Source organism: Fringilla coelebs (genome assembly GCF_963513975.1).
Source record: "Fringilla coelebs genome assembly, chromosome: 21".
NCBI lineage: Eukaryota > Metazoa > Chordata > Aves > Passeriformes > Fringillidae > Fringilla > Fringilla coelebs.
The window spans coordinates 3,749,521-3,765,672 of NC_140047.1; the positions used below are offsets into that span (position 1 = coordinate 3,749,521).

At 54.0% G+C, this 16,152-nt stretch overlaps 1 protein-coding gene across 1 annotated transcript in view; it reads right to left on the reverse strand.

Moving 5' to 3' along the window:
- The window catches only part of WHRN (whirlin), a gene marked incomplete at both ends in the record, with an annotated part of 57,332 nt that extends 41,385 nt beyond the window's left edge, over window positions 1–15,947 (reverse strand). Inside the window, one exon of the mRNA XM_084219596.1 lies at window positions 15,348–15,947. Within this exon, the coding sequence (XP_084075722.1) occupies window positions 15,348–15,947 (600 nt within the window). The remainder of the gene's footprint in view (window positions 1–15,347) is intronic.
- Between the last annotated feature and the right edge of the window lie 205 nt (window positions 15,948–16,152).

Genomic DNA, 16,152 nt, shown 5'->3' on the forward strand with positions numbered 1-16,152 from the left:
GGCAGAGCCATGGCCAGCATGGGCTGAACCTGGGACTGAGCAGCTCCTGCAGCTCTGCAGAGCAGTCAGAGCAGGACAGGGGGCAGGGCTGGGGGAGAGCAGCACTGACCCTCGTCCCAAGTCCTCTCCAGCCCCCTTACTTCACCTTCCCCTAATAAAGGAGCCTCTTTAGGCACTGGAAAGTGCTCCAAGGTCTCCCTGGAGCCTTCTCCCCTCCAGGCTGAATGTGGATCTCAGCCTCTCAGAGACTGTGCTGGCAGCAGACAAAATCAGTGTGGGAAAAGGTTCAGCTCAGCCCCAGCTCTGCCCCCACAGCTCCAGCCTCTGCCACTGGAAAAGCTCCTGGTGCCTCCAGGGAACATGGACAGCATTCCCAGAAATTCAGCCACTGAGTTACCAGCTGCCTGCTCCAGCACAAGCAGTCAATTAATGAGAGGAATAATTACTAAATACATCCTCACACTTAAACCAGCACACAGAGAGATGACCTTGGGGGCCAGAGGAGGTGATTAGCTCCTCTGCCCCTCCAGCTTCCACTGTGAGAAGCTGACACAGAAACTTCAATTAACACAGAGGAGTTCTCCCTGGGGACAGCTGTAAGTGCTGATTCCTCCAGAGGCCTCAGCACTGCAGATCTGCTCTCAGAAAGGAGGTGTTTGGGGTTTTTTCCCATGTATACATCATTTTGATGAGCTGCCCTGCAAGGTCTGCTGTCCCCACTGAGCAGAGAAGCTGCTGAGCAAAGCTTGTGGCTGGGAAGGACTAAGACCAGCAGCTCCTCAGGAAAGGGTAAATTGTCAGGAATAGTGGGCTGGCTGCATCCCAGCCCTGACCTGGCAGCACTGCTGCTCCTCCCTGCCAGAGCACAGAGAATCCAGCTCAGAGCCCAGCTCAGCATCTCCATCACACACAGCAACCTGGCTGCAAACCTGCCACATGCTCCCAAGGTCACCATGTGCCTGAGGGCTGCCACAAGGACTGCAAAACCTGTGGGGACACCCCCAGAGCATTCACCCCCCTGGCCCTCAAACACATCCCTGCTGGGATCTCCTCCCTCCCTGGGCACTCAGAGCCCAGCTGGGCTGCTCCCCATGCTCCATCCTGCCCAGGTCTCTCTGGGATGGTGGAACAGGTTCTGAGCCCTCTGCCCACTCCAGGGGACCCCTCTCCCATGGGCACCGTGGCTGTGCCAGGCTCCAGGGCACAGAGCAGCTTCCTGAGCCAAAGCTGCCCTACAGCCAGGGTCAGGGTGGGCTGAACTCCACAGCAATCAGTGAGCTGGGGTGGCAGGGACCCTTCTCACCAACCCCAGAGCTGCCAGGGCAAGGGATCCCTGTCAGATTGGGTACAGGACCCCCTGAAATGTGCTTTGTTCATCCAAACTGGAGCCATCTCTATAAAACCTCTTTGGAGTCTGCAGAGCATCACTGTACCCCTGTGCCCGAGTCCAGTTCTGGGCCCCTCAAAGGAAGAACTGGAGCAATTCCAGGGAAGGAAATGGAGCTGGGGAAGGGTCTGGAGCCCCAGGAGAGGCTGAGGGAGCTGGGAAGGGGCTGAGCCTGGAGCAAAGGAGGCTCAGGGGGGCCCTTGTGGCTCTGCACAGCTCCTGACAGGAGGGGACAGCCGGGGGGTCGGGCTGTGCTCCAGGGAACAGGGACAGGAGGAGAGGGAAAGGCTCAGGGAGAGGCTCAGGTTGGGCATCACCAGGAATTTCCCCATGGAAAGGGTGACTAAACATTGGCAGGGGCTGCCCAGGGGGGTTTGGAGTCCTCATCCCTGCAGGTGCTTAGGGAAAGACTGGACATGGCACAGAGATCCCCTTCCCTCCCTTCCTCAGAGAATCCATCCTGGCAGGGAGGAGAAGGAGCAGAGAAAACCTCGGGGTCTGTAGCACACAGGAGGGACTGGGCATGAGAGGAGAGACTGGGCACGAGGGCAGGGACTGGGCACAGGAGCAGGGACTGGGCACAGGCACAGGAGGAGGGATCAGGCACAGGGTGGTTCCACCCTGGGCACCCTGGAGTGTCACAGCGGCCCCGGGGACAGGGCAGGGGTGGCTGCTGAAGCCTGGCAGAGCCATTTAGCCTGAGCCAAATGTCAGCCCCTGGCAGGGCAGGCACAGCAGCAGAGCTGCTCTCTGGAGGCCCAGGGAAATTAGCAGGGATGAGAGGCAAGAGATTTACACGGGGATTTTTATGTCCTCCTGCAGCTCCCTTGACAGGGCCACCAGGAGCAGGGATCTGGGCTCAGGGAGATGTTTTATGCATGAAGGTGACAGCAGAGAGCCCGAGGGGAGGGGAGCAGCTGCACAGAGCCAGGGCTCCCTGGCAGCCTCCATCCAAGAGGGACCACGGGAGTGAACAGAGCTGGGAGAGCCAGCAGGACACTGCTGGTGACAGTGTCTGCCAGAGAGGCAGCGCTGCAGCAGGCTGGGGACACTGTGCAGAGTTCCTTGTACATTTACTGAGGTCCCTCCTGTACCCAGTGAGAAGCAGTTTTGTCACTGACATATTTTCTGAAAAATCCCTTCACCAGGATTTCATCTCCTGCGAAGCTGAGAAGCCTCAGAGAGAAATGAAAACAAGAATTATCTGATTGCTTCTCCTCTGTTTGCTGCTTTGGAATGGGGTTTGGACATTGTTTACCAACTGGTCATTGATTGGTTTCATGTGAATTGTTTTGACTTAATGACCAGTCACCATCAGCTGTGTTGGGACTCTGGAAGCAGTCACCAGTTTTTCATTAGTATCTTGTTAAGCTTTCTGTCTGTATCATTTCTCTATTCTTTAGTATGGTTTAGTAGAGTATTCTTTAATATAATATAGTAACATAAAATAATAAATTAGCCTTCTAAGAACATGGAGTCAGATTCATCATTTCCTTCCTGCCACAGGGGACCCCAGAAAATACCACACAGTTTCCTGCCCAGCACAATTTCCTTCCCAAAACCCTCCCTGCTCATGCCCAGGGCTGCAAGAGGAGCTCACCAGAGACCCTCCCTCAATTAGAAGCCCTTCAGGACACACCTTTTGGACCAGGTCACCTCCTGACCTGCACCTTTTGGTGACCCTTTGGGTGATCACAGCTGGGGGAGGACAGTGACACCCACAAAAGATTTTTAAGGGACTTTTAGAGGGACTATGTAGAAATAGGACAAGGAGGAATGGCTTCCTGTCGAGGGATGAGAGAATTAGATTGGAGATTGGGAAGAAACTCTTCCCTGTGAGGGTGCAAACCCCTTCCCCAGCCTGGTGACTGTGGTGTTTTCTGAGTTCCCCAGATGGAGGAGGAATTGAGAATCTGACTCCATGTTTTTAGAAAGCTAATTTATTATTTTATGTTATTATATTATATTAAAGAATGCTATACTAAAACTATATTAAAGAATTCAGAAGGGATACTTACAGAAGGCTTAACAAGATACTAATGAAAAACTTGTGACTCCTTCCAGAGTCCTGACACAGCCTGACCGTGATTGCTCATTAAGTAAAAACAATTCACATGTTGGATAAACAATCTCCAACCACATTCCCAAGCAGCAAAACACAGGAGAAGCAAATCAGATAATATTGTTTTCCTTTTTCTCTGAGGCTTCTCAGCTTCCCAGGAGAAGAAATCCTGGGCAAGGGGATTTTTCAGAAAATAAACATCTGAGCCTCCAGGCAGCTCTGTGTCCATCAGGCAGCAGCTCCTTAAACTGCAGCTGCCACGCTGGGAGAGGAGATGAGAGGAAAGCAGCTTTGCCTCAGTTTCCCTGGGATAACAGCACAGCAGGTGATCCACACAGAAGGACAGCAGGCCTGGGGACAGGAGCTGGCACACATCTACAAAACCTTTGTGCAGCCACGCTCTGAAGCAGACTTTAACAAAGCACTTGGCACCAGGAGCTGCAGAGTGATGAGGCACCAGGTGAGCCAAGTGGGAGAAGCTCCCACCTGCATCCAAGGCAGGGCAGAATCCAGCAGCAGCTGCTGTGCTGAGCTCCAGAGAGCAGATTTCCATCCATCTCCCTGCACAAGGAGAAATGCTGCACTTCCCCTCTATTTTGGGGGTTTTTTTTCCCCACAGGTTTTACCAAGGCCAGACCCCAGCCCTGTGTGCAGGGAGGGCTCGGAGCAGGGCCCAGGGTCTGCTCCAGGGGCCCAGCAATGGGACAGGAGGAATGGGCAGGAACTGATGCCCAGAAGCTCCACCTGGACATGAGGAAGAACTTCTTCCAGTGAGAGACTGACCCCTGGGACAGGAGCCCAAAGAAGGTTTCCCCACTGTGTCCCCTCCCTTGGAAGCCTTTATCCTGCTGGTCCCTGTGCCCAGCTGCTGCCCAGCCTTTGAGCACTTCCCTGTCCCCATTCCCAGTGAGGTGTCACAGTGCCACCAGGCTGGCACCAGCCCTCCCATGCCAATTCTGCTGCCAGCCCTGCTTATGAAGGTACCACAGCAAGAGAGAGGGGCAGAACCTGCCCACACAGACCATACAGATCTTCCTGGGACAAAAGGAGGAGCTTTTCAGCAAAGTTCTAATCACAGAATTCCAGAATCACTGAGCTTGGAAAAGACCTCCCAGACCACCAAGCGCCCCATCCCCACCTTGTCCCCAGCCCAGAGCTCTGAGTGTCACCTCCAGCCCTTCCTGGGACACCTCCAGGGATGGGCACTCCAAACCTCCCTGGGCAACCCCTGCCAAGGCCTGAGTTGCCCCTTTCCATGGGGAAATTCCTGCTGTGCCCACCCTGAGCCTGCCCTGGCCCAGCCTGGGGCCGTTCCCTCTGCTCCTGTCCCTGTTCCCTGGAGCACAGCCCGACCCCTGGGCTGTCCCCTCCTGTCAGGAGCTGTGCAGAGCCACAAGGGCCCCCTGAGCCTCCTTTGCTCCAGGCTGAGCCCCTGCCCAGCTCCCTCAGCTGCTCCAGCCCCTTCCCAGCTCCATTCCCTTCCTGCTCCAGCCCCTCCAGGTCCTTCCCAAACTGAGGGGCCCAGAACTGGACAGAGGATTTGAGGTGGCCCCAGCAGTGCCCAGCACAGGGGGACATCACAAGGAGGCTCTGGGTGGGAATTCTACAGGGGAGAAATTTTTCCTTCCAGACCCACAAATTGTCCTGTGTGCACTGACTGCAGAGATACCCCCCAAAGCCCCAGCAGAACTCACCCTGTGAGTTTTTTGGGACATGAGGGGCACCCCCAGCCACTCCTAAAGAACCAATTCCACCTCCTCAATGCCCTGTGCAGAATCAGGCAGTGCAGCTGCATCTCCATCTCCTTTCTCGAGTCATTGCAGGGATTTGCAGCCTCAGATAAGATTTGGCTTTGCCCCATCTCTGATGTGTTTGAGGAGCACGGGGTGGGAGGTTTAGGGCTGGCAGCACAGTGTGCAAGCTCACCTGCCAGCAGCCCAGCTTACAGAAATCATTGATGTGAATCTGGGAATTAGGGCCAAAACCTTCAGCAGGGAAACAGTCACCAACTGCCCAGAAATGTCAGCAGAAGCAGCAAGTGCCAGAGAGAGGGGCAGATTGATTCCATGAGGCCACTGATCCCCTAACAACACTCTATTTAATTATCAAGGCCTCTGAGAGGGAAGGAGATCATTTAAACTGATCAAAAAAGGAAACACACATCTCATGCCACAATTACCTTCATAAAACCCAAACAGCTCCCAGGACATCATGTTCTTTCCTGGGATCCAGAGAGGCAGCTGCCACCCTTCTGAAACCCTGCAGGTCTGACACCACTGAGGGCTTTCCTCTCCCACCTTCACCATTTCCCTCCCTCTTATTCTCCACTTCCCAAGGGCCCTGAGAGGTAAAAACACCTCAAAAAATCCCCCCAGAAGGAGCACAGCTGCCAGAAAGGAACAGCAATGAATCACCAGGATGCTCCTGGCAGCCTGCCCCAACCTGCCTGGGGCAGGGACAGCCCTTCACCTTCCCCAGTAAAGGAGCAGCCTGGAGAGGGAAGATCCCAGTTGGATACTGGGAGCATTAACCATGAGCCATCCTCCCCCTCGGCACAGCCTCCAGCAGGAACAGCCTCCTGGAGCTGGTTTGGCTTTGGGATAGTGGGCATGGAATAATGGATGTCACTGTCAAATTTTCTGGAAAAATCCCTTTGCCAGGATTTCTTCTCCTGGGAAGCTGAGAAGCCTCAGCAAAAAAGGAAAACAAGAATTATCTGATTGCTTCTCCTGCGTTTTGCTGCTTTGGAATGTGGTTGGAGATTGTTTATCCAACATGTGAATTGTTTTTACTTAATGACCAATCACAGTCAGGCTGTGTTGGGACTCTGGAGAGTCACAAGTTTTTCATTAGTATCTTAAGTCTTCTGTCTGGATCCTTTCTCTATCTTTTAGTTTTAGTATAGCATTCTTTAATATAATACAATAACATAAAATAATAAATTGGCCTTCTAAGAACATGGAGTCAGATTCATCATTTCCTTCCTGTCATGGGGGACCCTGAATATCACAGCTATGGAATAATGGCCATGGATTAATGGCTATGGGATAATGGCCATGGCATAATGGGCATTGCTCTGCTGGCGAGCTCCAAAGGTCAGTGTGGAAGTTATCACCAGGAATTTGGCAGCACAACCCCAAAAAGTGAAGCACAGGTTTAGAAATAAAGCTGCAAAGGGAAAGAAATGCTGAGATACTGATGCCTCAGGTTTCAGCTTTTCTATGTTTCACATTCTGTGCTGCTTTAGTGTGTGGGTCTGGGCTCACATCAGGGCATGGTGAGCTCTGTGCACAGAGCAGGGAGACAAAACAATTCCTGCTCCAGCTGGGCACCAAGGACAAATGAGCCAAATCTCAGGCCAGGAGCACAAACCCCGTGGGCTGGAGAGAGAAAAACAAGCAGGGTGGGACTGCAGGGGCTGAAGCTGGGATGGGACAATGAACTGCAAGGTGCAAATGGAGCAGAGCTGATCCCAGGGAGAGACCCCGTGCCCGGCCATGCATTTTGGGGCCATTTTGGTTCATCTTGGGTGCAGCCCTGGCTGGGCTCTGGTGCTGCCCAAGGTGGATCCATGGAGGAGATCCTTTGAATAAATCCCTGCTTTATTCTTTAGCTCTGTCCAGCCTCTGTTCCAGGGCAGCCTGCACAAGGCATCAGTTCCACAGGAGGGAGGCAGGGGGAGCTTTAACAGCGCGTTCCGGCTCCGTGCAGGACCGATGGCAGAAGTTTGTCCAGCCGCTATTTCCTGCTCCATTCCAGGTCGTTCCCGCTGGACTCAGGGGGGTTTTTAAGCTTGTGGGATCAGATGGACTGAGCAAAACAATCCTGCTGCCACGGGGAATGAAGCAGCTCCCTGTGGCTGCTGGGGAGGGGAGCAGGAGAAGGACTGAGCCACATTTGAGCTGAAAGGCTGCTCTGCTGAGACAGGACAGCAGGCACAGGATTTCCTGCCCCCAAAATGTTCGCTCCAGGGATCAGCTGCAGGCAGGATGGATAAAACGCTATTGCAGCTCCCACTGCACACCTGGCTAAGGGCAAATTTGCCAGGTGAAGCAAGGAGAGACTGTCCCCTGCCCCAGAGGGCAGGAAGAGATTTTGGAACAAGCAGCCCAGAGAAGCTGTGGCTGCCCCTGGATCTCTGGAATGTCCAAGGCCAGGCTGGACAGGGCTGGGACAGTGCAAGGTGTCCCTGCCCATGGAACTGGATGAGCTTTAAGGTCCCTCCTACCCCAACCAGTCTGGGATTCCATGATTTTAAGTCTATCCCAGCTGTGTGTGTTGCCTGACAAAGCACAGGGAGCTGGATGTGAGCAGAGGAACAGGGAGCCTGGGATGCTCTGACCTGGGAGGAACAGAGAGAGGTGGAATGAGGAGAAGGTGACCCAGAGGCAGGAGGGGAGAGCAGGACACAGGAGGAGGCTGAGGGAAGCACAGATGGAGGGACAGCAGTGGGTGCCAGGGTCCAGGGGACACCGGGGTGACACAGGGGTGGACACAGCCTCCCTGCAGGAGGACAAACAGGAGTTGCAGGAGGCACGGTCCAACCTCTCCCCTCTCCCAAGGCAAAGGACGGCAGTTGGGCTTTCAAGTAGAGGCACTTATGCAAATCAATGCAAATCGATGTATAATTATGGTGATTGCACACATTTAGCCCCAAGGCAGCGGGAAGCCCATGTCCCTTTCACCGGCAAAGGTCGAGTGAAATCTTAGCTCCAGCACCTTCTCCCCAAGCCCTCCGAGGGCTGATGGCTCCTCATCCCCACTCTGCAGCCTCCCACCCCTCCAGGCTGCTCCCTGCCCAGTGCAGCCCTCAGGCAAGCCTGGGACGATTCTAAAAACAGCAGAAAACTCCACATAATTGTGGAAACAAAGGAAAACCAAAGCTGCTTGGGTGCTTTTAGGGCAAGGGGAGGCATAAGGGAAATGCAGATTGAAGCACTGCCTACTGCTTCCTCGGGTCTTCTCTGCCTGCTCCACTCCAAGCAATGCTGAAAGGGGCGATGCAAAGCACCATATTGGCTAAAAATGACAATGCCATCAGACAAAGCCATACTGTCTGAACAGGGTTCATTCCTGGCTGGAAAACTTTGGAAGAATCAATGTGGGGAAGTGAGGAAGATGCTGGATGAAGCACCGAGGGCATTCAGGCAGAGCCTGCACAGAGCAGAGCTCCCTCCTGCCTCTGCCATCCCCGGGGGCTCCGAGGCAATCCCTGAGCCCAGCAAGGGACACCTGGCAGGACCAGAGCTCCTCCAGGGCTCTGCTTCACCTGTACTCACCCAGCACCTGGTGCTCCTGGCAGGGAGAACTCAGAGCATCCAGTCCAAAGAGCACAAGGTAAATCACGTCGGCAGGTGATTTGTCACTTTAACTGAGGGCATTTAGAGCTGAATAATTCTCTGTGGCATTGAGGAAAGTGTCAAGAAAATCCATCCTCATCCCTGAGGACAGGGGAACTGGGTAAAGGATATTTTAATTCACCAGTTCTGATGCTTTTGTTTTCTTGCAAGGGCCACTAGAAGGAAATAAGCTTTTATCCTCCAGGTTATCTTATCAATGTCTCTGCTGAGGCAGAACTGTTTATTTACAAGGAGCCCACTAAATAACACTGATGCTGCAAGAACTCCAGGATGCCCTGACAATGCTAACCCTGATGAACAAGCCAGTCCTGGTGCCAAGTCCTATCATCCCTGCATCATGAAGAGAGGAGAGATTAAGGCTCTCCTTCCAGTCTTTTGCATCAGTATAAAGTCGTTTGATTTTATTAGGGCTGATGGTGATTTGCTGGTGAAATGAAGGGAAACAGATGACAAAGGAACTTGCCTGCTGAGGGAAACCAGTGGCAGAGCAGCAAATACAACCAACTCCTAAGCCAGGTGGAGCAGCCAAGCCCACGCTCCCAGAGCCCCTGGCTGGGTGTGCAGCTTCACTCCAGCCCAAGCGGCACCAGGAATTCATCTGGAGCTCCCAGTGAATGGGGAGCAGCTCCAGTGCTCAAACCTGCTCCACCACAGCTCCAGATGTGCCCCTGGAACCAGGAGCAGCCCTTCCACTGCCATCAGCCCTCCCCCTCAAGGAGCTTTAAAAGTCATTTTAAATGCAGATGCCTCCAAGCTCAAGAGTGACCATTTTCCTTCCTACCTTTTCCCAGATGAAGATCCTGGTGCCTTTACACTCCCCACCCTCTCCCTCGAGTCCAGCTGAGCACAGGAGCTGACATGGAAACTGCCTGTGGGACAGAAGGGCACAGCAGGAGCCCCTGGCATCACACAGCACCTGCCTTTTAAGCTGTGAGTGCTTTATTTTTTGGTGCAGTTTTGGGGTTTTTGTTTCTAAGCAGATACAGGAAGGGATTACCACTCTAACTATTGGGGTGGATGCTAGTCACATCCTCCTTTTCCATGCTCCAGCTCCCCCAGCTCCTTTCCCAGGGGAAAGGGAGAAGTTTCAAGCCTCTTTCTTTAGTGCCTTCTAAAAACAGAGAGCCTCGATAAGCACGCAGCAGTTAAAGGAACAGGGCTGAAATCTTCACAGAATCAGGGATCAAAGGACCAGGGCTGAAATCTTCAGAGAATCAGGGATCAAAGGAACAGGGCTGAAATCTTCACAGATTCAGGGATCAAAGGAACAGGGCTGAAATCTTCACAGAATCAGGGATCAAAGGAACAGGGCTGAAATCTTCACAGCATCAGGGATCAAAGGAACAGGGCTGAAAACTTCACAGAATCAGGGATCAAAGGAACAGGGCTGAAATCTTCACAGATTCAGAGATCAAAGGAACAGGGCTGAAATCTTCACAGAATCAGGGATCAATGCATTGCCTGCACCTCTCAGCCATCCCAGCCCTGCTCTGGCTGATCAGCCACAGCTCCAAGCACTTGGAAGGGTCAAAACCCAACCAAACCAAGCTGCACTCGCTGCTCTGAGCCGTGCCCCCGGTGCTGTGGTGATTAAATCAGCAGTGTCAGGTCATGGTGATCAATTAATTGGGCATCACAGGAAACAGTGACATGAAATTTGCTTTATTGGAAGCTGGCTGGAAAGAAATGTGGCTCTAGATATGTTTGAGGCTCAGGGCTGCACATCTCTGCAGTCATTTCTTAGAGGTCTTTTAGCAATCCCACACTGGGGTCCTTTCTTATGAAATATTGCAGTCTCTGAAGAGATCACCTTTTTGCCAGCAGGAAAACCCACAGTAAAAGGACATAGAAGGGATTTTAATCTCCTTTTAATTATTTTTAAATGCTCTCTTGGCACTTCCATCAAAGCAGGAGATGGAAGGGATGGAGGGAGGGAAAAACTCTGATGCTGGTGGCTGGGGATGAGATCTCTCTCTATCCCAGGCTGGGGTGTGAGGTGGTACCCCCTGATGCAATCCCCTTCCCTCACAGGTCAGGGAGAGGAGGAGACCCCCTGGCTGTGATCCCCCTCCCTCCCTTCCCAGGCTGGAAGTGCCCCACCCTGGACCCCTCTGCCTTGTCAGCCTCATCCCAAGCCTTCCCCAGCCCCTCCAGCCTCTCTCCACAGATGAAAAACCCAAGCCAGGGCATTGAACTACTCCAGTTCCTCCAGAATCAACTCAATTCCAGCCCAGTGACTTTGGCAAAGTCATCACAGATTTACACCAACACCAAATAACCAAAGCCCCCCAGCCCAGCACATCCAAATTAGTGAAATTTTGGGGATTTTGCTCAAGCTGATCCAGATCTGCCAGGAATAGCTGGGCCAGTGAGACCAGTGCAGCTCTTTGAGGCTGGTGTAGCTCATTAAGCCAAATCCTACAAGTGGAATTTTTCCACTTTTCCCTTTCTCTCGTCCCCTTTCTCCCTACATTAAAATTAAATTATCAAAGGGCATAAAAACCTACAGCAAAGCAAGAAAGCTAAGGGGTGGGGGAGAAAGGAGTGTGAATTTAATGCCAACCCCAGAGCATTGGGGAAACACCTCCCTGGTAATTTTGACGGTCTAAAGCCACAAACACCTTGATTTTAAGTCCTCTGGATAAAATATGACAGCTTATCAATACAAACTTTCAGCACAAGTGCTAAAATATAGCAGTATATACACCACAAATAGTAAAATAAATATATATATACAAATAATAAAATAAATATGTATATATATAGAATATAGATATAAGGTCCTAAATAGCAAGGCTGATAAAAACCAAGCCAGCTCTAAAAATATGGCAGACAACACAAACTTCTCCACTCACGCCATAATTCAAATGCTGGTGATCTTTTGCTAAAGTGCACTCATGAATGCTGCAATGATGGAGCTGTAATTGTAATGGAGTCATTTAATTTGGATTTGGATGGCACAGCCCAGCTCAGAGCAGACAAGGCATAAAACTCCCGTGCTCACGTAAAGGTTAAGGAGCTGGTCATTAAGGGAATTGATTTGGAGTGCTGAGGTAATCTTGTGGTTGAAGTCAGAATGCCACTTTTTATCTCATTTACAAACATCTGCAAACACCAGTGCAGTGGTGAGAGGCCAGCAGTGAGTTCTGAGCTGGGACATCACACGGGTCACTCAGCCAGTGTTGTGGCAGCTCTCATCTGCTGCCACGATTCACTTTGGGTGCATCACTGAGCGATGATGCCTGAAAACTCCAGAAGTGAACAGAAATTGCTGCTACCCTGTGGAAGGGGCTGACAGCAGGCCTGTTAGCTAAAGGAGTGAGAAAAAGCTGAGAAGCAAGAAGAAGCTGATAAGGAACTCTCTCCAAGGCTGTAACCGAGGAGTCCAAGAGAAGTGAGGAACTGAAAAAAGATAAGAGGAGAACTTTGCAGCTGGACAAAGTATTTTTAGAAAGTTAGCTGAAGTCACTGTAACTTTTCACCAATGGTGTTATGTTGATTTATTGTGGCCAATAGTTAGGGTAGAAGAAGTATAAACAATTAGAAAGTGTATAAAAGGTCAGCCATGTTTGATAATAAAGAGTTGCCATCTGAGACTGCTTGTGGCCTCTGCTTTGTGTCGTGACTGCCTCGACAGCGACACGACCCCACAGCCAGAGCCTCTCTCCTGGAGAGAGAAGGGATAAAAGCTGCTGGGCTGCTCCTGCACAGCCAGACACGCACGGAGAGGCAACAGAGCCACCACGACCTGATAAAGGAACGCAGTGGCTGCCGTGGGAACGCTCATCCGAGGCTGCACAGGCAAATGCAGACATTGTATTCATTCATTCCCTGCTCTGCCCGAGCAGCTGCCACAGCCCCAGCCGGGCACCTCGAGCACCCCGGCGGGCACCGAGCATCCGCGGCTCGGGGAGTTGGTCACGCTCAGCCCGCAGGAGCCTTCCCGAGCTCCGCTCCGGGCCCAGGAACGAGCTCTGACAACTTCTGTCAGCACAGCACGCCGAGCCTGTGACGGACAGCACGGCGCCCCGGTCAGACAGCTGCTGGCCGCAGGACAGGGGGAAAGAGGAGCCGGAGCATCGCAGGGACCGAGCTGAGCTCCGATCAGACACGTTCTGCCCGGGGGAGCTCGCACAGCCCTCCTCTGGAGCTGAGTGTCTGAGAGATCAGCCACACGGCCAGGGGCTTGTGTTAACCGAGTCTCTCTGCTCAGCTTTCTCTGTCTCCGTTACAGCGTGTGCACGAATTCCAGGGCCAAGCCAGCTCTGGTTTATCACAGAATATTCTGAGTTGGAAAGCATCACAAGGATCATCGAGTCCAACTCTTAACTGAACACCCAATAAGGGATCAAATCCCCAATCCTGGGGTGGTGAGCACCAAGCTCTGAGCAATGGAGCTGATGTTGGCCATCAGCACTGCCCCACTGCAGGGCACACCCAGGGGCTGGGCACAGTGAGGTTGGCTCTGCCCCAGGAGAGCAGACCCAGCCAGGGGCCTCGGCAGAGCTGCCAGTGCACCCACCTGAGCCCCAGATCCCAGGTTTCAAGGGGAAGCAGAGCACAAAACGAATCCACCCATCACCACCTCTTGTCCCTGCAGCTCTGACACTCTGAATGACACCCAAAACATCGGGCTGAGCTATTTGTACCTTAAACCTACAAATGCTACCCTTGAGCATTGCTGAAGGCAATCTCTTCATTTCCCCCTCCCAAATGCAGCATCTGAGGGCAAATTAACACTTGGTTCATTTTAGAATCTCCCAAGGATTTATTAGAGCTGTACTGTAAATCACTCTGCCACTCTTCCCAAGCAAAATGTTTCCACCACCACAACGTGGGTCATAAAAACCCTTCCCAGATGGGAAAAGAACCCAGGAGCTCAAGAAGGTGCCAGCACAGGGCAAGTGATGAATTTGTTGTTGAAAGAAGTTCAGCTCACAAGGAGACAATTTCTAAGCTGCTTTTTCCTATCAGGATCATATTAACAAAATATAGCTCTTGGCAAGCCACGTCCTCCAGGAATTATTTCTGTGCAGGAAGCACTTAGTTTCACTCAAAATTAATAATGTCTAAAAGGCATCAATTACATTATATTAGAGAACAAACAGAAAGTGATGTGAATTACCCAGCAGAGTGGGATGAATTGGAGATGAAGTCATGGAGTGGAGCATTCCTGACACCTGGTTCCTCTCCATCCCAATGCCATAACCAAAATATGTGGGGGTTGCAATCTCCAAGCCACAAAATTGCAGACTAACAACTGAAAGCTTACCCTGCTGTTGTCCTATCATTAGGAACAAGAGGAAAATAATTCCTACAAACCTTTCTTCTGCTATCAGGATTACCAGGGAGTCATTTCCAGCCTGGAAGTCGTGCCCTTGCCCGGGGCACTGATTTAAAGCCGGGGCAGGGAACACACAGGTCGGCAGGGAAGAAGTGTTCAAAGCTGTGCAAGATTAATGTGCTGTCAGAGGAAGGCTCCACATGGAACAGGCTCCCAACAGAACCACTTTAGCTTATTATGGAAAAATTAAAGCACAAACAGCTGGAGAACAGCCTTGTCACGCCAGATCCCAGCTCTCCATACGCTGCCTACAAATTGCTGCTCTAAAAGTCGATTCTCCAGCTCGATAGGTTTGTGCCTCGGGAACATTCCGAGCGGAGCCCACCAGCCACAAGCTCAGCTCTGGGAACGGTTTGGGACGCTCAGAGCTGGATTTGCCTCAGAACCCCGCGTTTCAGGCGAAGATCCCACAGTTTATGGAGTTCTCCCCCCGCATTAAAGCTTTTATCGATAGCCCCCATGCTGTTATGGGCTACAACAGGTCTCCGGGGCATGTGGAGCCGCGCTGGGAGAGCGGGAGCCCTCAGTTCAGTTGTGTAACCGTTCTCCTTCTCCCCCTAGAACATTCAAAGGGGAATCGGGGATCTGCTCCTGCCTCGGGCAGCCTTTGGGGGGGGGGGGTCTGTTCTGCTTCTCCGTGCCTCAGTTTCCCCATCTTTGCGAGGAGAAACCCACTAGAGCGGCTGGAGTACGTCCCTCAAAACCCGGCTCACGCAGATTTCCAGCTTCCACGAGCTGTAGGCGAGCCACGAGCAGGCACCGCTGCGTTTCAGAGGCGCGACAAAAGCGCAGGACGAGCCTGCCGTGCCCGGAGCCACCCCCGCAGCCCGGTCCCTGCTGTAGGTGGCACCGCTATCGCCACCGCAAACTTTCCGGCCGGGCTCCGAGCGCGGCTGGCCCCGCACGATGTCGCCGCCGCGATGCAAACCCGGAGCGGCTCCGCTCCGCCGAGGGCTGCGGGCTCCGAGCGCCGCGTCCCGGGGAGCGGCACCGGGGGCTCCGGTCCCAGCGGCTGACGGGGATGGAGCCGGGGAGGGACGCGGCTGGACGGGGATAAGACCCAGGGAGGGAAGGGAGGAGCGGGGGAACACGGACAGGCACCGGAGAGGCAGAGCGGGACGGGGCGCGCAGCGGAGCTCGGGACACGGCGGGATGGAGAAAACATCCACCGGAGCCCGGTGCGAGCCGCCTTACCTTGACCGCCTCGGCGTGGGTCACCCTGTCCAGGGACTTGCCGTTGACCCCCAGGATCTGATCGCCGACGCGCAGCCCCTCCCGCTCGGCCAGAGAGCCCGGTTCCACCAGCGACACGTAGATGCCCACGCCGTGCTCGGCGCCGCCGCGGATGCTGAAGCCCAGACCCTCGTGGGCTTTGCTCCGGCGCAGCGTCACCTGCCGCAGCTCGCCCGGGACCACCGGCGGCGGGGCGGGGGGCGGCGGGGGGCGGCCGGGCGGCGGCAGGTAGGGCCCCTCGGCCGTGTACTGGTCGAAGAGGAGCTGGTCGGAGCGCGGCAGGACGAGGCGCAGCAGCGGCAGCAGCTGCCGGCGGCGGGGCCCGTCGAGGAGGGCGCGCAGGGAGCGCACCAGGTCGCAGACGTTGCGGCGGCCGTGGTAGGCGTTGAGGCAGAGGATGAAGCGCTCCCGCTCCGCCTCGCTCAGCAGCGCCGTGAGCGCCTGGTGCAGCCGCCGCACGTTCGCCGAGAGCGGCCGCGGCGCCGGCCCCGCCGCCGAGCCCAGCGAGCCCGACGAGGAGGAGGAGGAGTGCACGGACACGCCGTCCAGCTCCGCGCTCATCGCCGCGGCGCCGGAACCGCACCGGGGGATGGAGCGGCCGGAGCGGGGCGCGCCGGACAGGAGCGCACCCGAGGCGGGCAGGAGCGGAGCCGGGCGGGGCGGGAGCGCAGCCCCCCGGGCAGCACCGGTGCCGGCCGGCCCCGCTGCTCCACCTGTCCGTGCGCTCGCCCGCGGCTCCCCAGGAAGTGACGCGGCCGCCGTTGCC